This window comes from Cygnus olor, chromosome 7 (assembly GCF_009769625.2).
Source record: "Cygnus olor isolate bCygOlo1 chromosome 7, bCygOlo1.pri.v2, whole genome shotgun sequence".
NCBI lineage: Eukaryota > Metazoa > Chordata > Aves > Anseriformes > Anatidae > Cygnus > Cygnus olor.
In genome coordinates this window covers 15747638-15770532 of record NC_049175.1, presented here as the reverse complement: position 1 = coordinate 15770532, position 22895 = coordinate 15747638, and the positions used below count along the sequence as shown (strand labels likewise).

Here is a 22895-nt window from a genome sequence, read left to right as displayed (position 1 = left end):
CTATGTAGCCAGAACAGAGCGGATCTCTTATTAAATTGCATGACGCCTGCGTAGCAAAAAGCCGCGCCCTTCCCCAGAAGGATCATGCACTCGTGCAGGCTATTTTTAATGATTTAATCCATGTTTTTTTTGCTGTGTTTAGCACATTGCTGAAAGGAATAAAGCACTGGAGGGGAAGCGGGTTGCTAATTGCTTGCAGCGTTATCTTCACACAGCTGGATTGAAGCTACCATCTCATTTCACACAAGCCAGCAAGCAGCCAGCACATGGTGCTCTTCTTTGATCCCTTTTGACCTGTTTGGATTTCAAGCTGCACACCAACAGGACGAGGCTCATCAGCCTGCGTCGAATTTCCCCACCTCGGGTTGCACTCCAAATGCCACTTTGCTGAGGAGCAGGAGGAGGAGGAGAAGAGGTGCTGGAGACTTCTCCCCATCATCTCTGAGCAGCTGGATGTGCTGGGGAGCGCAGGGGGAATGTGTACCCTGCTGGTTACGCTGCTATGTCAAAACAGAGAATAGTCTTGGGGTGAATAAACCTAAAATGTCGTAAGACCAAGTAGGAGCAGCAATAGAATGTGATGAGTTCTCTGCACAGTTGCTTGTAAGTTAGAGTATGGGGAGGAAGTAATTCCCTGGAAAGACATTTTAAATCTGATTAAGAGGCATCAGATGCTATGGTCTTGTTCTAATGTGGGATGCTTTGGGGAATAAAAGTGTGGAGGCTCAGGGCTGGACTATAATTCTTCCACAAAACATTCCCTTCTCAAGGAAGGGTGAGCTTGTGATCCCTGCCATGGCTTTGGCTGGAATTACGTGTGTTTGTTGAGGAGGCAATGATTTGTTTACGAACTATATCCCAAAATATTAACTCTGGCACTGAATAAAATGTAACAGAGACTCCTGAACATGAGTGCTTGTTAAAACTTGTTAAGCTAAATGCGTCATCAAAACAGACAAATGCTGAAGCAGGTCAAGCAAGGGCGTTTTCTGACTCTTGTTAGGAACAGCAACACATGTCAGCAGCTGTATCTGGCTTGCAACAAGAATGTCCCCTCTTAGTTTAGACTTCTTTAAATGGCTGCGTATACGTGTCACTTCTGCTGGATTCTCTGCTCCCTAGAGGTAAAGCTGGTCAGGAGCTGGGACCAGCTAACCAGAAATGGGACTTTCTCTGCCTTTCCAGCAGGGCTGAAGTTGCACTTGTGTTTCTCATTCTATGGGCATTGCAACAGCAAGTGCCAGCATTTGCTGATGAATTAATGGAGCTACTAAAAGCTTAGTATTTCAGGCTATGAAATGTGATTGGGGGGGGAAGCAAAAGCTGTAGCACCCCAGTATTTTCTCCCTCATTTAGCTGATCACAGCTCTTGCTTCTGGTGCCTTTCCACTGGCACAACAGGGGAGGGGAAGCGGACTGTCCCAGGTGCCCTGTGTTATCCAGGTCCCACCAGCAGCAGATCCCTAAAGTAAAGACAAGGACTGGGGCAAGCATACATGTTAAGTCCTCAGTAATCATCTATTAATTAAGATTTGGGGAAAAAAACTTAAGAGACAGGCTAAATTATCTACCTTACATGTGTGTCTCTCAAAGCACAGTCCCTTTTCTTGCTAGGCAGGAAGGTTCTCACACAACTCTGACTGTTTTATTGGTCTGTGGGTATTATCCATGGTTTGCATTAGCTTGTAGCATTGCTGTGTCTCTTTTCCCAGCCAAACACTGTAGTTAGTGTGCTCTTTTCATGGCTCAGCACTCAACAACTTGAATGTGTCAGAATTAATGAGGGGGAGAACGACGCTGTAGCAACTGGAAGTGCAGAAAAGATGTAAAGAAAGAGGAGATGAGCATTTGAGTCATAGCTTAAACCCCAGATGAAGAATTAAAGCACTATAATCTTGTCAAATAGTTCAGTGACTTTTAAACAACATGACCCAGTGCTCGTCATTACCCTTTTGCACCTGTTGGTGTCATATCACACCATGAGTGCCTGGCTTTGTGTCTTCTGCCCTTTTCCTTGAAGGTTCCTCAGATATATCCTGCCATCTCAGATACCTACATCTTGTTCGGACAGGGTCTTGCTTGAGTTTTGAGATTGTTTGATGGATGTAGCCCCCCAAAATGAAGCTTTTCTTGAGGGCAGAGACATATTTCGATGCAGCAAAGCAAAAGCTTTTAACCCTCCTTTATCTGAGACGGCAGGGGATGGTCAGGGATGGGTTATTTTGCCATTCTGATGGAAATGTGTCTGTTGGGAAATACCTCCACATTTTTAAAAATATTTCCTTATTATAACATTCAGTTAGCAAACCATCTCTGCTTTGATCACTCAGAAGTTGTTTCCGTCTCGTCAAGGTTTCCAGTTGCTTGATATCCCCAGTGTGCTGCCAAAGGTGCGGTTCAACTTCCCTGGGTTTCTCAAAACACTGTTACTCAAACTTGTATCTCAAAGTCTAGCAGTACTTGCAGACAACACTGATTTGTACTGTATTACGTTTCAGAATTATACGCAGCGTTTTGCTGAAAATACATAGGTGAAAACAGTGTGAGGCAACAAAAGTCTTCCCTCCTGATGCTGTTGTACTTGGGCAAGTTGCTGGTCGTTTGTGCTGCCTGAAGTTTGTGTGTCTGATGGTTGAATTTTAATTGGAATGGGGAAAAAAAGCACACAGGGCTTCTGCTGTGGCTCTACCTTTCTGTTAGTCAGGAATGTGCCAGGATCTGCGCTGTGAATATTTCCATTTGAGGGTGGCCTACCAGGGCCATTGCTGCCTAGTGAATTACAGGGCTCAGCTGTCATTGATTTTACACTATGCACAGAATAATGTCTTCCATTGCTTTGCTTAATATTATGCAACTCTTCTACATGCAACAGCCCAAAATTCATCTATGTTTGTGTGTCCTTTTGCTTAGCAGAAGATTGCTATCGGTTTAATTTGTTCTACTAATAACATCAAGTAAAGGAGAAATTCTTTATATTCCTTTGCTTTCATATGAAAAGCCGCATTTTTGCTTTTGCTTTGTATTTATAATTTTTGTGCAATTATTTCAGAGTAAATTTTAAGTTGTATCAAAAGCCCCAGTGAGCAGCCATGATCTTTAGCAAAAACACAAATCCTAGACACAAGCTTAAACAGTCACGTGCATAGAAACGTAAAAACTTACAACAAAGCCCCTTCCGTAAAGCACGCAGTGGTGAAGCAGCTCTAAAAACCAGCGTTGTCATCCTCCTTTTGGAAACTGCAGCCAAACATTGGGCGGTCATGGCTCTTCAGGAGTGGCTGCGTTAGAAGGGGGGAGATGGGTAACTTGAAGGAGACCCTGGGGATCCCATTAGTTCCTGCAGCAAACTCTATATGCTGGCGCTGTAAAGACATTTTATGCATAGCAGGGCTGAGAAGGGTAGCACGGGGATATTTTGCTACTTGTTACACGAAGGAAAAAACGCTAATCTATCCTCTACTCTAATTTCATAAACTTCTGCTGCTTTAATTAGGCTTTTCAATCAATAGAAGCATCTCGCCTGAAAGGTGTCCCCAGTCAATTAGTTATACATAGTGAAGTCATATATGGCACTTCTCTCATTCCTGTTGGTTTTATTCATGAACTAAAGCGTCCCGCGGTGCAGAATTGTAAGTGCAAGTGTCTGGCTGCGTAAATGGATTTCCACATGGCTTCGTGCTGATCTTTATGAGAAGTTGGCTGTACGAGCTACCTTTTGGAGCTAAATAGCCAAATAGCACCTAGAGCTGAACAAAAAAAAGCAGTAAGATAATGGTTTGATAGTTTTTAGAAAGTGTCATTAATTTTCGTATATGTGAACAGCTCTTTGAAAAAAAACTGCCTTCCTTTAAAAAAATAAAAATAAAAATTGAAAGAGTGGAAGATGTATTCCCTAGACCTGTACATTGTTTCTTTTAGGAAAAAAAAACACCTGATAAACCTGTAACTCCTGCTCATTTTCAGTCACTCACTATTGAGGTCTGTGTGCATTGTAGTGCTCAGAGAGTATGGACAGAAGAAAGGACCTTGTTGCTTTGCAGCTTGCTGGGACATTACAAATTAAAACCATCCCTTTCCCATTTTTCCATGACTCTGCTCGAGGTCTGGTGATTACTCTGAGGGAGAAAGGAAGAAGGAAACTGCACCTGGCTCTTGTGTTAGCTCTACTGTGGGTAATAACGGAGCAACAAAAGAGTTAATGTATGTTCTTGTGGTGAAAAGATGGGTATGTGTTCCTTAAAGTGAATTCAGGAGACCTGAAGTCCCAGCAAAGCATCTGACTAGTAGCAGCAGAGATGCTTTCCTCTTTTCTTTTCCAGGGATATCAATAGATAATGCTTTATAGCTTTTATAAATGCTGTGAGGCATAATTAATACTTACGATGTGCATCAGCTTTCTTTTTAGAAAAGGCATTACATGTGCACTTTTTTGTTACTTTAACAAGCAACTCCTTTCTGGTAGCCACGTATCCTTAAAGCAGCATTTTCTTTCAAACGGACTGTAAAATCTGTTTGTTTTCCAGTCATTTTTAAAATACTCAGCTCCATTACAATTTCTGAGTGTATACACCCTCTTTAGGATACAGAGTGCTGTCTTTAATCATTCATTTGATCTCTTACCCCCAATGAATAATCAAACTAGCTCTAAACTTGTGCAGGTCATCTCAAAAATTAACCCCAAGTTCTGTCCTACTGGTTCTCATTTTCATGCCTGCTCCTTGTTTATGTTTTTACCAACTAGCCAAGCCATTTCCCAAGACGATTTTTCATGCTGAACACCAAAATGCGTCTATTTTTCAACTGTTTGGTATGAAAAAGACACTCTCAGCAGAAGTACCATCAAAGGCATATTTGTCCAGACTTGAAGACCTTAAGAAATGGAACAACTTAAACTGCAGGACATATTTATATGGTCATTATAAATTTGTCCCTAAGGTTGATGTTCCCAATGAAGAGGTCCCAGGAGCCACAGATATTGCAGCCTGAGATTTCCTTTTTCTTTCAGGACCCCCTTCTCTGCCTATAGCACAAAGCCACATACAGGTCTTCTACCCCATTCTGCTCACTAGAAGCAGAGCAATTCCGTATCTGCAGTACAGAACTTCGAGGGGCTTGGTTTGTTTTCTCCTTTTCACAAATAATTGGAGACGTTTCGTTTCAGCCCCTCTTCAGGAGTTCAAATGCAACATGCAGTTATCAGTATTTGTAGCATGAAATTAGATGTTTGAGCAACTGAATGTTAAGCTTCTGGCCTGCATTAGACCCTTGTTGGTTTTCCATTAACTCATCCAACAGATACCAATTGCCATCAAACTTAAAATAGTACTTGAAGCGATTTTTATGTCTTTCAAATTGTTCTGAATGCATTCTTTATGAACTACTTTAAGGAACTCTTTCAGCTTTCGTCTTTTATATGGATGTTCAATACTGTAATAAATACAATTTCTTAAGTAGTTCATGAGCTCTTTGTCAAGAAGGTGAGTTTAATTAAAAGCCTTGAAAAATGTCCATATCATAGAAATGTAAAAAGAGCAGAACTGTATTTATACAGCAGGGATGAATAAAATGACATAGTAAAGGTTATGTAAAATAGCGGTTAGCTTAAAGACAGCAAATGACATCTAATTACCATTTTTTGTAATACAAATTATGTGGACATGCTTTGAAATTCAAAGGAGAAAAAACCCTGACACAATGAAAGACTTTCATAATGCTTAATTAATGTTTGTCTTGTTAAGGCCAGGAAGTTATGAGCCTCCAAAAGAGGTCTTCACATATTTGGGGAAGTAATAGGAAGCCTTGGAATTAGGTTAGAGAAAATCCAACATATATATATACACTCAGGTGTATACCCTCAGGCAAACACCATGGGTATTCAGGAGTTGGACTTGATGATCCTTGTGGTTCCCTTCCATCTCAGGATATCCTATGATTCAGTGAATGGAAATGCCTTACATGGGGTTTCCTGAGTAACTCATGAGATTTCAAGCAGTTTCCTTTGAAAAATGGGGTAAAGGAGGTAGTGCAGAAGGTTGGATTACTCAGTTCACTCTTCTGGATAATGGATAAACTCAAAGGCAAGAAGAAAGTCTATGAAATGTGAAAAAAGGGCCTGGCCACTTGGGAGGAATACAGGTATTCTATCAGGACCTGCAGGGATGTGACAAGGAAGGCTAAAACCCATTTGGAATTAAATCTGGCAAAGGAGGTCAAGGATAACAAGAAAGACTTTTTAAAAGTATGTCAATAGTATAAGGAAGACTTGGAAAAATGTGGGTCTACTACTGAATGAGGTGGGTGCCCTTAAAATGGGACACTGAGAAAGCGGAGATACTGAACGCCTTCTTTGCTTCAGTATTTACTTGCTAAGACTGCCCCTCAATAATCCCAGACCCCGGAAGTAAGAGGGAGAGTCTGGGGAAAGGAATACTTCCCTTTTGTTGAGGAAGATCTGATCAGAGAGTGTCTAGCCAAAATCAACACACACAAGTCCATGGGCCCCGACGGAATGCACCCACATGTGCTGAGAGAGCTGGCAGATGTGATTGCTGAACCACTCTCTATTATCTTTGAAAGCTCTTGGAGAATGAGAGAGGTGCCGGATGACTGGAGGATAGCCAATGGCACACCAGTCTTCAGAAAGGTGAAGGAGGAGGATTCAGGCAAGTACAGGCCAGTCAGCCTCACCTCCGTCCTTGGAAAGGTGATAGAACAACTTGTTCTGGAAGCCATCTCCAAGCAATTGGAAGAGAAGAAGTTTATCAGGAGTTGTCAACGTGGGTTCACCAAGGGTAAATCGTGCTTGACGAACCTGGTAGCCTTCTATGATGTCATCACTGGCTGGCTAGATGAGGTGAGAGCAGTGGGTGTTGTGTACCTTGACTTCAGCAAGGCTTTTAACACTGTCTCCCACAACATCCTTGTAACAAAGCTTAGAAAGTGTGTGGGAGATGAGTGGACAGTGAGATGGATTGAGAACTGGCTGACTGGCAGAGCTCAGAGAGTTGCAATCAGCAGCGTTGAGTCTCGTTGGAGGCCTGTAGCAAGCGGTGTCCCCCAGGGGTCCATGCTGGGTCTGGTCTTGTTCAACATCTTCATCAGTGATCTGGACAAAGGAGTAGAGTCCACCCTCAGCAATTTTGTTGATGATACAAAGCTGGGAGGAAAGGCTGACACACCAGAAGGATGGACAGGCCGGAGAGTTGGGCAGAAAGGAACCCAATGAGGTTCAACAACAGCAAGCGTGGAGTCTTGCACCTGGGGAAGAATAACTGCATGCATCAGTACAGGTTAGGGGCTGACCTGCTGGAGAGGAGCTCTGTGGAGGACCTAGGGGTCCTGGTGGACGACAGGTTGACCATGAGCCGGCAGCGTGCCCTGGTGGCCAAAAAGGCCAATGGTATACTGGGGTGCATTAAAAAGAGTGTGGCCAGCATGTCAAGGGAGGTGATCCTCCCCCTCTACTCTGCCCTGGTGAGGCCACATCTGGAGTATTGTGTCCAGTTCAGGGCTCCCCAGTTCAAAAAAGAGAGGGATCTTCTAGAGGGAGTCCAGAGGAGGGCCACAAAAATGATTAAGGGCCTGGCGCATCTCCCATACGAGGAAAGGCTGAGAGACCTGGGTCTGTTCAGCCTGGAGAAGCGAAGACTGAGAGGTGATCTGATTAATGTTTATAAATATCTGGAGTGTGTGAGGCAATTGGACAGGGCCAACCTCTTTTCAGTGGTGTGCAGTGATAGAACAAGGGGCTGTGGCCAAAACCTGGAACACAGGAATTTCCACATGCATAAAAACTTCTTTACAGTGAGAGTCAGAGAGCACTGGAATGAGCTGCCCAGGGAGGTTGTGGAGTCTCCTTCCCTGGAGATATTCAAAACCTGCCTGGACACTTTCCTGCCCAAACTACTGTAGGGAACCTGCTTTTAGCAGGGGAGTTGGACTCAATGATCTCCAGAGGTCCCTTCCAACCCCCTACAATTCTGTGATTGTGGAAAGAAAAGTTCCCAGGGTCCTACACAGTACGTGGTATGGGTTATTGGGCCTAGCGCTGGCTGACAGGGTGTTGTCAGATCCCCCATATAAGCGTAGTGCAGACTGTAAGCCGTAGGACAGAGTACTGGGGTGAAATCCTCTCACTGAAGTCAACATGTGTGGCTCAAGCTTTACGAGGGCCTCAGGGCTTACATGAGCCATAGAATCACAGAATCATTCAGGTTGGAAAAGACCTCTAGGATCGTCTGCTCCAACCTTTATCCCATCCCTGCCAAGTCCTCCGTTAAACCATGCCCCTGAGCTCTACATCTACGTGTGTTTTGAAGACCTCTAGGGACAGTAGAGTTGGTCATGCTCAAGCTGCCATCTTATCTGTAATCCCTGGTGCCACGAAGCAGGATTCATGCAGGTGGGCTCAACCCACCACCGGGGCTGAGGTACGACCCACCTGGGGCAGGCACCACGGCAGCCGGGGCAGGACAAGCTCTTCCCCTGAGCCCGGATGTCTTCACAGCTCATGTTATGATCTGTGACGTTTGACTCGCTTACTTTTTGATAGTGCAAAAAGCCTTATTCTGTTGAAAAAGAGAAAAACTAGAAAGCAGGCAGTAAGAAACAGGAAGAGTTAGACACAAGGTGACAGTCTACCAGAGAAAGCAGCTCTGGGTGTGATTTAATATAATTCAGTAGGATTTTCTGAAAGTGTGCTGCTAGGAGCCTTTGTACATTCTGTGTGTTCTTTCTGTTAGCTTGCAAAAAATCTTTTGCATGATATGTTTTCTTTAGAGCCTACTGAATCCTCTCCTTTAGACTTGGAGAAGTCCCAGGAGGGATCGGTTGTGGAGGGATGGAGTCGTGCTTTTTCGTTGTTGTTGTTACTAACCATTTCCATTGTTCTCTTTTCTTAGTTATATCTGATCTTAACTAGGCATTCCTGTGAAAAATATCCAGTGCTTTTTCCTATGCAAGATACATACAGTTCTTGGGATATCCTGGGTCTTCACGGTTTATTGTAGTGAGAGCAAAACTCTCTGGAAAACTTATATTGAGTCATATCCTTCCTGCTTTGTTTCCTCCTCACATAATCTGAACATATTATTAGTCTCCACCAAGACTGGTGCTTATGCAGTGGTCAAACCTAACTCTAAAAAAGATCCACGGTATACGTGCAAGAACATCCCTTGTTTAAGAGTGAAGTTGTGTTGAAAATTTCTGTACCTTCCTTCCTCAGCGTGGTGCTCTGAGAAGGGGCCTGGTGCTGAGGAGGAAAGGCAGGGGTAGGTAGGGCATGGGGAAAAGTGGGAGAAACCTCTGGATTTCATATCCCAGCCAGCATGAGTGAGAGAATGATGTCCAGTATTTGCATCTCTCCGCTTTATCACATTTTATAGTCATTAGTGCTTTTCCTCGTGCCTCAGCTGCTGCCACCCTGCAATCATCCTTCATTTAAAAAGAAACAAAAGAGAGGTTTTTTCTCTCATGATTGCGAGACAGGCTGGAAACAAGGAGGAGCACTTGCAAAGGCTCCAAAACCATAAGGCTGCTGCTGAGAGCTCAGTGGTTGTTATGCACTGAAAGCAAGATTGCCCTTGTACCAGTGCCCTGGCCCTGGAGTGGGACCCTAGAAAATGAGTACCACGCAACCATCGCTGCCTGCATCTGACTCCAAATCAGGGCATCCCTCACGTGGCAGAGGATGGGCTCTGTTTAGCAAAACATCATGCAAATCCAAATAAGAAGTTAATTCTATCTATGTCCTGAAAAGAGCTGAAGTACTAAAGCACTTGTTTCCTGTGAACAGCACTTGTCCCCAATTCTCCACATGAGCAGTAGAGCCCAGGAGCTTCAGTGCACCGTGGTTTTGTGATACATGCAATGTATGCGCTTTTAACGTCGAAATTCGAGTTAGTCAAGCTCAGAGAGGCAGACAGCAGAAAAAAATGTGAAGCATCAAAGTAAAGATGAAATCTGTCTCTACCTACTCCAGCTCACAGGAATATGCCAGTAATTTCGGGCACTCATAAAAGGGCGTGTTTTTGCATACTCTGCTTTAAAGGCTGTTCCCAAATGGGCAGTTCACAAAGACGTGGATGGAGCAGATGCAAACTTTACTGCACAAGAACACCGCAACGCTGGATTTCCACCGTGCATGCAAAGAAAACCCCGTTTGCAGCCCAGCGCCTTGAGAAGGATGCTGCAGGGGTATCCTGCTGCCAGCCTGAGAACAAACCCCAAAAATTCAGTGCATGGCATGAAGTGCTGCCGAAACACCAGCACCGAGTGTCCCTCTGTGCATTTTAATGCTTTGTTTTCGATGCTCAGGGCATCCAAAATCATCCTGTGTGCCACCGTTAGGATTAATTTTAGGCTCATGGGGTGTTTATTGTCTTTTTCTTCACATTCTCCTTAATACCTGTCCTGCTCTATGTGCCACGAAAAGCCATAGGTCTTGCCAGAGGATGCAAAAAAAAAAAAAAAGTATCAACTGCTGCTTCTGTGGATATGCTTTTATTTTTTATTATTAAACACTGATATTTGACTTTTTTTTTAAACTGCCCCATTTTATGGGCACATGGATATAAACTGCACTAGGAGAAAAAGCATTAAAATGTTTATCTTTGCCTGAATGCTGCATCTTTCATTGTCCAAATATAAAATTACTCTGTTTGCGCAGTATGGGGTGGCAAAATACCACTGTGGAGTTCAGTGAAGGGACCTGTTGAGAAAGCAGACAGGATTGGGATGAACTCATCATTGTACCGGTGCCATCGTTGCTAGAAACTTGAAGCACGAATGTCTGAGGGTAGAGAAATTTGTTATTGCTCCAGCTGTTAAATACATCCCCTCTGTGTTGCTCTGTGCCATATCCCGAAATGGAGTCTGCTGGGGCTTCATTCATGATTCATGATGTGTCTGGAGGGGTAGAATAATTCAATATGCTCCTTCTGTTTAGTTAAATGTACATGTGCTTTTCATCATTATTTTATAAGATGCATGCTACAAAATACAAGTAACTGGAAATGACTGTTCTTGCTGAAGCTTAATTTTCACAATAATCCCACAAAACTGAACAGAAGTAAGAGGATGGTTATGTTAAGAAATTTTACTTATCATTGCTGGCAGAAAGACCCTATTTCTTTGCCTGAGGCTTTCCTGGGCAAAGAAACAGCAATTTGAATACAACAGCCTAAAAGTAAACGTGAGGTGATGAATTCTGCCTATGGTGCCAGGCAATAAAATGTCCATGGTCCCATTATGCAGTCAGCACATGCTTTAGCCAAGGACGATTTGCTCAGTGATCCTGAAAAACTTTGGAAGGCTTCAAGGGAGCATGTAAAAATTTGGGAAAATGCTAAAAGATTGCAGGGCTTTGAGTATCTCACTCCATTTTGAAATAATGCACCTATCTGTGCAGTGTACTTGATGTAGCTGTGATTTTAACGCTTTAAAACATATTTAAATGTCATATGGATAAAGGTTTGCTCCACTGGCCACAGTTTAATTGGCAGTGTGTGATGGACCTCGCTTTGCAGAAAAACAGCCCATTTAAAGTCTCTGTTGGGAAGATTGTTTTCCAACAGTGCTCCCCGACATGTTGATTTATGTTCTGGTGCATCTTAGCAGCTGCACCAGAAGGACTTCCCACATGTATTAACATATGATATAAATAATCGTATAGCATGTATAACATCAAGAATATTTGTTACTGTTTTGTAAATATTTTTTCAATTAAACTCTCCTGTCACACACACACACACACACACACACACACCCATGTCACTGCCTTTGCACATGATGCAGTGAGAAAAGGAGTAGCTCATGTCTGAGCCTGAAGTTCATGATTTTCACCTGCTGGGTCCGCAAGAATAAACGAATGGAGAAGGAAACTCTTTCCTTCTGCAGACTGGGGAAACAAGCAGCTTAAGGAACACTCTGTAAAGCAAGAAAATGATGCCACAGAAGGGATCAGTAATGCATCATCCCTGTTTGTTAGTACTTTATCTAAAGAAAGTCTGAATTGTTTCTTTAATGTTTATGGAGGTAGGTATTCTACCCATTCTGATACCACAATAATATCATGTAACTACTACCAGTATGTAGATTGAAGACCAGATAGACAGAAGTTGCCATTTAAAACAAGGTGCTGCAGTTTTGGAAGGAGAAATACCAACATCAAACATCTTTCGGAGTGCATCTCTCTGCTGGCACTGCCCGAGGCGTCACGGTGGTGAAATCACATCGGCTGGTGGGCAGCTCTACAGGGTCAGCCCAATGCTGGCTACAGCCTAAAAGTTGGCTTTGGTTTGTCCTCGGTGGCTGCTGGTAACATTTGGGCTCCTCTGGATTCTAGCATGCTACCTCTTTCCAATGAATTTCATGTCTTAAAATATCAGATTGCACAAAAATGTCCTAATGAGGTGCCTTGCTCTGAAACCTTTCTCTGCCTTGCTGGAGGGAGACAATCCAAGAGCATCCAAGCTGCTGAATCCTTCAGGCTCCTGCTTGGTAATGGAGTATATGTACTTCTGGAGGCGTGGAGAGTAACTCAGAAAACACAGCGCACTTTCCAAGCAGAGAAAATGGCATTATGTTGCCTTGCTTTCTGCTCCGGCCTGCTGCAGAGACTTCCCAGCCAAAAAGCCAGCTAGCAAAGCCAGCACAGCCAGGGCACCAGGAGGTGCCCCAGCTCTTGGCTGTGCTGGGGAGTCTCAATTGAAATAACAAGTACTCACCATGTTGACCACTTTAAATGTAAACTTGAATATTGATTTTTTTTCCTTGTCCTGTTTTGACCTGCGAAATTTCAAAAAATTTGCTGTGGCACTCACTGTTCATTCCTGTTTATCCAAAAGCATTTTGCAACAGTACAAACCAGGGCTTGGTTTCACTCCTTGCAATGCAATGCCTTCACCTGGAGTTTCAGATTCAACATGAGCTGTTTCTCAAAGGAAATCTTGACAGAAAGCTTAAGAAGTTGTGCCTTTGCTGAGGTTAATTTAAGAATTCTGTTCTTGTACTGTGTTTTTCTAATTATCTAGAGCCTTTGTTAGGAGCTTGCACTGTATTGTCCTTTTGATGGGATTGCTCATCTCTAACATGCAATTAAAATATTCAGAAATTACTGCAGACTGCTAGGCATCATCTAATACCCTCATTTATAGAATTGTGGCTCCTAAAAATGCAGTGATGATACCATGTAGTCAATAATTTAGAGGTCCCAGCAATACTTATGTCAGCACTCCTGATCAACGATATCATGGAAAACAAATACCGGCTTCCTCACATTTCAAGCGTGCTCTGGGAATCAAAGAGCTCATCTCCTTGTTCTGGGCATCCCTGTTTTCATCCTTGCCTCTTCACATTTGTCACAATATTTATTTTACAATATACTCAAGGTTGTGAACATGCATATTGCAGCTTTGTTACTTTCTTTTGGTGCCAGCTGAACTCTTAGTGGCTTCTAGGATGATCAGTGATTGCATTATGTGCAGTTATAAAGATAAAACTAAACCCCAGCTATAACATTTTAGTATGAAAAAATATGAAAGAACCAATAAACTTTAATTGTAGTGTAACTCCATTTAGCTCCTCTGATTGCAGTATAATATTTTATATTATTGAGTAGGCTTACGAAGCCCCTGTTACAGATAAATGTACACACATCTGTTTTCAGTGTGTTATTTATCACGTTCCCTTATGTTTTTTATTCTTACAGTCAGAGACTAAGATACTTTCCTGAAATCACTCTTCACAGAAAATTTTCCTGCCAGTGTACAAAATGTGCTCTTTGCAGAGGGATGGTTACAGAAATCCCTGCATCACCTTTCTCATTATCTTTTATAACTCAGTTACTCACTTTGGAATTGACTTCATGGTATACATCCCATGTACATAACTTTCATCACGGGGCACTCCTAAATCTCTCTCTTTGAAGTTGTTAATATCCACAAATTTTACAGAACTCGTACTGCTCGTGCAGTAACCCTCTAACACATTTACAGAGGATTTTAAGCATAATAGGAGATGATGCTCACACCTGATTATAAGGGTCTTACTGACATTTGAAGCTCTACTGTGATTAGCCATTATTAAAACATCTGTTTATCATCAGGCACGAGAAATGTGAACATAAAGCACCAGCAATGATTGTAATTAGTGGTACAGAAGTGCATTGTCTGCACTTACCTTTACCTGAGCTGCATGGCCCTTGTTAGGGAGCTAGTACGCACCTGTATATGTAGTAACGGGTTATATAAAAGTATGTGTGTGTGTAAATATGCATAGTTATATGTATACAGTTATATACATACAAATATATATGTATATTTAAGTTGAGGTATGAGGGACGTGACTTTTTCTAGACTCATTAAATAAACCTCTGGTCCTGTGCTGCCATGAGCCCTGCCAGCTGCAGAGATTTGTCTTACAGAACAATTTCTAACAGAAATAAATGGGTCCTTGTTTTGCTTGAGAGGTACTAAATTACATTTGCCATTTACCTAACTGCATTAAAAGACTGAGTACGAGTGTGCACAGCACATGCCGCGCAGCAGTGACTTTGTGGTCTTTGGAGATTGATATCAAAAAAGATGTAGTGCTTCATAAAGTGCCTGTGGATCAGAGGGGAATAAGTGAGCGTTGGCTGCTTATCTGGTTCCTTGGTACCAGTGTGGGCCTCAGAGATAGGTGGTATCTTTGCAGCTACATCTGAATCTATTGTGGGGAGGAAAATATACCACGTGTGTTCATCATTCTCGAAATGTATGAAATAGAAAGAAGAGTTAGCTGATGACCGTCAGTCACAGATTTAAGGCAGTAATACTGTACCTCTTATAAACGTGTTTGACCAGCTGATCTCTGCCGAGGAGGGGAAGCTCTGCCTTTTGGAGGCTTTGCAGGTGGTACTCGCTCTGGAATTGTGTGATGGACACCAACAGGAACTTGCTCCCAGGTGCCAATCGAACGCATCTGTTACAGACCAGCTGGTCAGAATTGGTACTGCAATGAAAATCCCATTTTTCAGAGTTATTTGTTTGCATAATATGATGGATATGTTAACGTGAATATGTTGTGAAGCAGCATCAGGCAGAGTTATTTGTAGGAAGGATGACCTGCCTTTCAGAATTACAGGAGGCAATAGAAAGATGAAAATTCTGGTATTTGCTGTCTTCTGAGCTTACTCAGCTAGTGGTGTCAGCTTAACAGTTATGCCTTTGCTATGAAGATTGTATGAAAACAGTGTAGGCAAAATGTCTAATTTCTCACTAAAGAATGTCAGCACATGAAGAAATACCTATTTCTGATGAACTACTAAGACATGTTTATAGTACTTGTTCATGGTAGGGCACTGTGATGCCGTTGGATATTTTAGTCCAAAATATAAACTGTATTTCATTCATTTTTGTCACAATCACTAATCTATTCCTTTAAATACTCAGTTATCAGTGTTTTTACCATTCATGACCAACCAAGTTGCCGTTCTGCTTTATGTGACAATCATGCATTATACTGGATTAAAAATAACAAAACAAAACAAAACAGACAAAAAAACTGAAATGGCCAGGCTAGTTACATTTCTTCACATCTGATAGAAAGCACTTACTTATATATTTTATACCTATATTTTCCTGCTCTCAGTGAATTTACTGAGATTGGCAGAGTTTTTAGTGACTTGATGTCAGCCCCCATCATCACCAGCAAATACAGCGATAGCCTGTCCTTTTCAGTATCCCCTGCCACTCTGTTGAATAACATTTATTTCTTCCTCTAGAACAGAGCTCATCTAAAAACAGTTTAAATGCCAATTTTGTACAAGAGAGGAAAAAAAAACCTGAAAAATTGAGATCCCATTCATATTACTTGGCTCTTCCATTCTGAAGAGAGTGAAAGACTATATATATATATTTACAGAAATAACTCATACTATAGCTACAGATCATTCTTTCCAATTAATGTAATTATAAAATTAAAATCATTTCTCAGAAAGGAACCTCTGTCTTGAAAATTAGACTCAAAAAGCAGGTTTCCAGTGTTCTAATACATTCACTTAGTTCTGCAATGCAATTTTAGAAGAAAAATTGGAATTTACACTTTTAAGGTTTTACTTCCTGTTAATGTTATGGAGAAAAACTCATTAACTAGAGTATTTGTGAACTAAAGGAATAACAAATAAAAGCAAAGTGGTCTCTTGGATTTTATTCATAAGAATATTTTTAAATATTTTGTTGAAATGCTTTTTGCTTATTTCTTTTCCCTGTAGTGAAATGGGATATGAGGATGAAATTTATTGCAATTACTCCTTGAAAAAAATACAAGTGCAGAGGTCTTCAGAGTAGTTTTGTTTACTTGAACTGTTTCTCTAAGGAGTAACTCTATTAGAAACACTGTATTAAAACATTTATAGTTAGCATAAATGTCTAAACTGCTTCCGAGATGAAAATTTGAACTATTTTGTGTTCTGTACATCCAGTTCACATGATACTGTTTTTCTTGAACGTATTGCAATGTTAATGCCATGCTAATTTTAATATTTGGTTTTACAAGGGGACTCTTGCTTCTGAAATATATAGTGTAGTATATCACGCATGACATTGAAGTCTTGGAACTTATCAGAGATATGACTACCAAAGTTGGAAAAAAAATATTCAAACCTCCAAAATCAGTACACATTCAATTATTAGGATATAACAGGATTCTCATGAAAACCTCTCAAGGTCAGTGAGAAATTTGTCATGTACAATGAGGGTAGGATGAAACATAATGAATTTTTCTGCCTCTGAAACATGATAATGCACTACAAATTTCCCCAGATCACTCGTTGTTATTAGCCATGCATAGAAAATGATGTGTCCCAGGTAATGATGAATCCAGACCCTTATTTCTTGCGGCTTTCAGCCTGCACTGACTTCTCCCCATTTCAATGATACTATTGGTTTTAGGCAACCTTTCCAAAGTCCATGTGCTGTACAGATAAAAGTGAGGATTAAGTTAGATACATATTTTGCATCATTTCAGTGCATTGTAGTCCATTGTCCAGTGGATGAGTTTTATGTTACTGATTTGAAGTATGTACCCATTTTCATGCTTTCCCATGAATTAATTTGTTTCCTCTGCAGTTCACAACAGGTTTTCAAATTTTGAAATTTTGCTAATCACATTTTTCCCCTTGTCTTGTTTTTTTTCCAGCTCTCGTAAATGTGAAACTTTGGGCTATTGATCGGCAATGTTTTCAAACAATAATGATGAGGACAGGCCTCATCAAGCATACTGAGTATATGGAATTTTTAAAAAGGTATGACACTTGTTTACTTTATAAGAAATACAGTGAAATTGCCGTCCTCATCTTTGACTTTTTGTGAATGCAGTATTTGATTTATGTTCTTTTCATCTCTTTTTATTTGCTGTTTAACCATCTGTAAGCAGTATCCTTCAGCCAAAGGGAGGGCGATCACCAAGAGGAGTTGTGCTGCTCTTTAGTTTCATTCCCATTGCAAGTCATTCATTTGCAGAGTCACGCAGCCTTCTTGTAAAAGAAAAAGCTTTGCTATGAGTCATTCACAGCTTACATTATTACAGAAAATACCCATCAAAATAAAAACCTCCCCAGGGAAACATCTGGTTTGCAAAATGTTGTAGAAGCAAGTCCATTCAAAGTGTATTTTTGTACTTCCAGAGGCAAAAGGCAAGTTCCTAGTGAAGCAAAAGCTGCAGGTTTCTGTAAAATACGGGTTAGATGAGTAGCAAGAAAGGCATAAAGTCTTTCACTCCTTAAATTTGGCCTGTCTCACGAGCGTCATTCAGTTAGTGCCGCCATCCCAAACTATGACAAATCCTCCTTACCAAAGCAATGGCTAATATCCCAATAATTCAGGTCTGCCATAGCAGTGAAGAACTGGCTATGCTTCATGTCAGCAAAGTAATAGCAAATAAGAGCATAACATCACCGAATCCTAGAGAAAAAAATTGCCCAAGTCAGTGATGTTGAAAGTAATCCCATCATAATCTCATCGTTACTAAGTCATTACTGCAATGGGTTTGTCCCAGATCAAAACGTTCCCAGCTGAATCATTTCCCTCCCGTGCTGAGGACCTCTCTGTGCAGAAGTGATGAGGGGTAGCATACCAGAGAAGTGATTTCTTGTGCTTGTGGATGGGGACGGGCACAAAACCCTTCAGATTTGGGCTCCTTTTCCCCTACCCCTCTCCAGCAGTAGGCTGTGCTTGATTTCTCTCTTTTCTATTTTGGATTCAGCTAATTTTCAACACAGGGAAACATTTTAAAACTGATTGTGTAATTTCCAAAATAAGCTGCTTAATTTTTCCCCAAACAGAGTTTTTCAGAGAAATTTGCTCTTCTAAGACCTAGAAGATTTTACAGTTTGCAAACTGAGTAATGATGCACCCCCTGTAAAGGAATGTTTTTAACACTAATTCCATGCAGCTATGTCAAATGACAGATAACAAATCTACCTACCATGGGCACACTTGATTTTTAGCTTTATTTACTTCTGTTTGTGAACTTTTAATGTATTTTCAAACATAAGACTTATGAAAATAGAAGAACATGCACAGTACGTTCACTCGGGCTTTCAATAACATAAACTCTAGGAGCAGCATGTATTCATTCAACCTAAAATTAGTTTTTCTTCAGTTACCACTGGAGGAAAAGGGAGGTAGTAAAAATAACATATAGATGCTAAAGAAACCCACGTGACACTTCTAACTGGGAGTCACATAATTGGGCTGTCCTGCAGGGACCTGGGAGGGTGACCACAGTCACAGACCACAGATCTGCAGGCAAGGCTTCACAGATGATTTAAAAATAATAAAAGGTTAGTAATAATAACAATGAAGTAATAAAGCTAAAATAATTGGCCAGGCAGCATGGCCTCTGATGAGGACAAGATGTTGCCCTAGAGAGGACCTGGAGCTCCATGGAGATGTTCTGCTGCTCAGAGATTACATGCAAGTGCAGTCATCAAAGTCTAGCTTTTTCCAGGTGTCCGTTTGTGGTTATTCACAAGCAAGCTCATGAGAGAAAACAAAACCTGTTGCTGTGTTGAAAGCATTTATAAAATCATGAATTAAAATGTTAACAAGCATTGGCCTTTTTTGCGTGCTGGTGAATGAAACCAAAAAATGAATATAAGATCAGTTCTGGGGGTTAGAGCCTCTGGCTCTCTTCCAAAGCAGAAGCTATGCACATATTAAGCTCTTAAGCTTTGAGCTTTAATAGAGATTTTCTAGAAGATTGTCAAGATTAATTTGGATGCAGGTTGCACAGAGCCTGCCCAGCTTTAATTTTAAAGCAAACAGTGTGAGTAAGAAACACAAGAGTTTTCTCACTGTATCAGAGCTTCTTGGTCACAGCCTATTACAGTGTGTTGAGAGCATTTTAATGCTCATTAGAAAGACTAAAAGCAAGTATTTTTTCTTTAAATCTTGCTGTTTCAGTTTTGGAAAATATTTTTCATGTGCAACAAGTGCAGCATGGGGCAGACAGTTGCATGGAGGTCATTATCAAATGATATTGTCTAGTTTTGCTCTGTGCATCAACAGCTATCTCAAGCTCAACATAAATCAATTTTTTTTATTTCAATGAGGTATTAACTGCTCATTTTTAAGTATGCTCCCCTTCTCAGTGTTGAAGGAAAAAAAATACACTAAATCTTGAAAACAAGGAGTATGTCAATTGTTGACCTTATTTGTTATTTTTTCCTTTCCAATATTAATAAGTGAATGAAAATGCTCATTAAGAAATTTAACGGAACAGAAACAAAGATGTAAATGAAACCTGTTCACAAAAATGTCAGTGTGGTTAGAAGGCATTATTCTTTGCTCTCAATGCTCTAAAAAAGTTGCCCTTTATAATCTTTTCTTAGTCACAATAATGTAACAGTCATTCTCTTTAATAGAATGTTTTTACCTATGAACAAAATACAGTAGAAATGCAACTTTTGGGGTGAAATAAGAGCATTCATATCTTCTCATTCATCTTGCTGACAATAGGTGCAGTCTGAGCCCAAGTGTCACGAGGGCTCCATATAGTCATTGTACAAAATATTAGCTCGTTGGTCGGTATTTGTGGTCTTGCTGTGTTTTTACTTAGAAGGAGCATACTGTTGAAATGAGTCAGCTATTACGTTCCTAATGTCACCCTTTTATCTCCAGAGAATGTGTACTAGTCCTTTCTTCTGAATGCTGTAGGAAGCCCATAAAAAGTACATTTCCTAGTTAAAAAAAATCCCAGTAAAGATACTGTGCCAGAAGGCTGTCTTCTTGTTTGCTCCAAGGAGTAGTAGTACATAGTTCTCATGGTCTTATAAAAGTCAAGATGACTCTTTTGATTTATATAAATCAATGCAGTACACTGAAGCTAGGAGCAACAGAACATCTCGGTGTTCATAGTATTTATGAGGAACCAGTCTCTGTTTCCCTTTCTGTTGCTTATAAAGTCAATGGATGATCCTTGAAAGTGATCATAAGATGGCCAAATTCCATAGCAGCACCTGCTTCAAATAATGAATGGAAAATCCAGGCTATTTTTTGATCCCTGTGTATATGCTGAATACCAAATCGTAGCACTGATATACTTTGAAGCACAGCTATGGCTCATTATGTAGCTAAATCAATGCTAGATTCAGCTAGTTCAAAGTGCAGCTAATGTGCAGGTAATGGTGAAGAGTTAAAATATAAATATAATCTAAAAAACTTCTGTAGAGTTAGTAACTCCTTATGGATGGAAATGCTGAACATTTAATCTTTAATCTTTACCCAACTTAGTGCTTACTGTATATTATTGAATATATCTGCCCTTATACAAGCAAGAAAAAGCATTGTCCTGCAATGCAGGTTACAGCTATGCTAAATCAACCGTACATCTCACTGCAATGTTCATTCATGCTAGGTTACAATGATTTTCTTCTCAAGCCTGTAATGAAAATAATTCAATTTAAGCAAGATAAGAATATTTCAGTTACAGAAACAACGATTTATAAAATAAATTTGTTTAGGAAATAAGATGGGGAAAAGATTTTCACTGTAGCAGGTGTAATCATTTCCTGCTAAATCATAAAAGTTTTAAGGAGGGGCACAAATATCCACTCTTCAAAAAGGCCAGAATGCCTAGTAAGAGTAAATTATGTATTTTTTATGACTTTCTAAATTTTCCATAAAAAAGTGCCTCATGTTCCGTTCCACCATGTAAACTCTGATTCATCCAAGACCCTGGAACGGATGAGGAGAACAAGTGATGAATACTCTGTGTAGCCTCAGAGGAAGGATCTAACTTTAGAAGCGGAAACTTAAAGGCAGTTAAGTGCATACACACACACAACCTTGAATCTTATAAATAAAAATTCAGTAATGAGAAGAGAAAATCAAAGTATCTTGTTAGCCCAAGCCTTAAATTTTAACTTTACTGTAGTCCTGATGAAAAAAATCCCACTCTTCAGCTTTTAACATTTTGTTTTAGTGTTTTGGTTTGATCTCAAGTGTTGTTTACAGTTATATCCAGGGCCAAATTGGCTTAAGTAGGAAGTTTTGATCTGGCCAAGCATGGCAGAACAGAGCTGATTACATCTAAGAAAAGGAACCTTTCTAATTTTATAGTCCTCATGGCTTATCTGCCTGGAGTATTAGGCTGGTAAATTTCATGTGTATAAACACGTAGTTAATTGTTGCAACATACTGAAATGCCAAAATTGGTCAGTGTGTTTAGTGATGATTTTAGAGAAGGTTTTGCATTTCATGCAAGTCATTTATCACTGAGAGGAAAGCAAATAGAAAAACATGTGTAGCTTTATTAAATGACTGTGTCTTTGACAGATTGCCTGCAGTTTCATGCAAAATGTTTCCCAAAGTGCATCTTAGGGTGAAATTATTCTGGATAGAAGTGGGAGTGAAATTAAAAGAGAGAGGAAAACAGAGGAGAAGCTTTTAAAAAAGAGAGTTGGAAATCAGTGGTGAGTTGGTGAAATATGTACATTGAGATAGTTCCAGATTACAAAATCTGAAAAGTAGGCGTTGGCCTAACAAAGACAGCTTTTGTGGAGGTCTGGAACATAGATGAAGTAAACAGAGGGGATAGCAGAGAAAGAGGAAAAGGGAAGTTATTTCTAGAAGGTAAATTAATGCATGTATTCCTAATACAAAGGTTTATGGAAGAACAGATGTATGGCTTCAAACCAGAAGCCCATCTAAGACCAGCGTCCTTTCCATCCCAAGATGGTGTTTAAGGCCAAAATGGAGAGGCCCACCCCCTGGGATGGGTGTGCAGCTCAGGACTTTGAAGACCAAGCACGTCACTTTGAGTGGTGCTCACCTCCATAAGGTCTGCTAGGGTGCCCACATTTTCCAAGACAGTCCAAGGAGTATTCCTTGGAGGAACGAGCTGAACTGTTATGTCATGGCCGGGTTCCCTCTGACCTCAGAGGCAGCCCAGAAAGCAGAGTTATCCCACCTGGTGGTGCCCTGTTGCTGTCCAGGCTGACTGACACCGGCTCAGTCATGTGTTCGTGAACTGTGCTATCAAACAAGTGAAAAGTCACTGGTCACAGGAAGGCTTATGTCCAAGTTGTGATCTCCTGTATGGAGCCAGGAAGGCTGGAAACATACAAACAGCGCCTCCTGAGAGCCGTTGGTGAAATGATAGGACTTGAATATCTGCTCACCTTCCTCTTCCTGTTCCGTGCCCCAAACTGACCATAGTAAGATGCCCAGGAAGGAGTAAAAACAGAGTGAGGTAATTCATATGTAATTTGGCAGGTTTGCATCCGAGCTGGCTTTCTGACGCCTCTCTGTGGAAAGCTCTGAATCTTTTCTCACTTCCGAGGTCTTCATGTGACATTTTCTCTTTCCTGTTAGCATAACTCAAGCGAAGTGAATCGCATGCCACCCGCAATT

At 40.8% G+C, this 22895-nt stretch overlaps 1 protein-coding gene across 12 annotated transcripts in view; it reads left to right on the top strand.

Annotated features, from left to right (window-relative positions):
• The window catches only part of PRKG1 (protein kinase cGMP-dependent 1), a 466091-nt gene that overhangs the window by 241705 nt on the left and 201491 nt on the right, over positions 1–22895 (top strand). For 11 of the 12 annotated variants that reach the window (XM_040562953.1, XM_040562952.1, XM_040562956.1 and 8 more), the window contains one exon: positions 17179–17284. The exons of the other annotated variant lie outside the window; for it this stretch is intronic. In XM_040562953.1, the coding sequence (XP_040418887.1) occupies positions 17179–17284 (106 nt within the window). The remainder of the gene's footprint in view (positions 1–17178; positions 17285–22895) is intronic. 12 annotated transcript variants of the gene reach the window in all.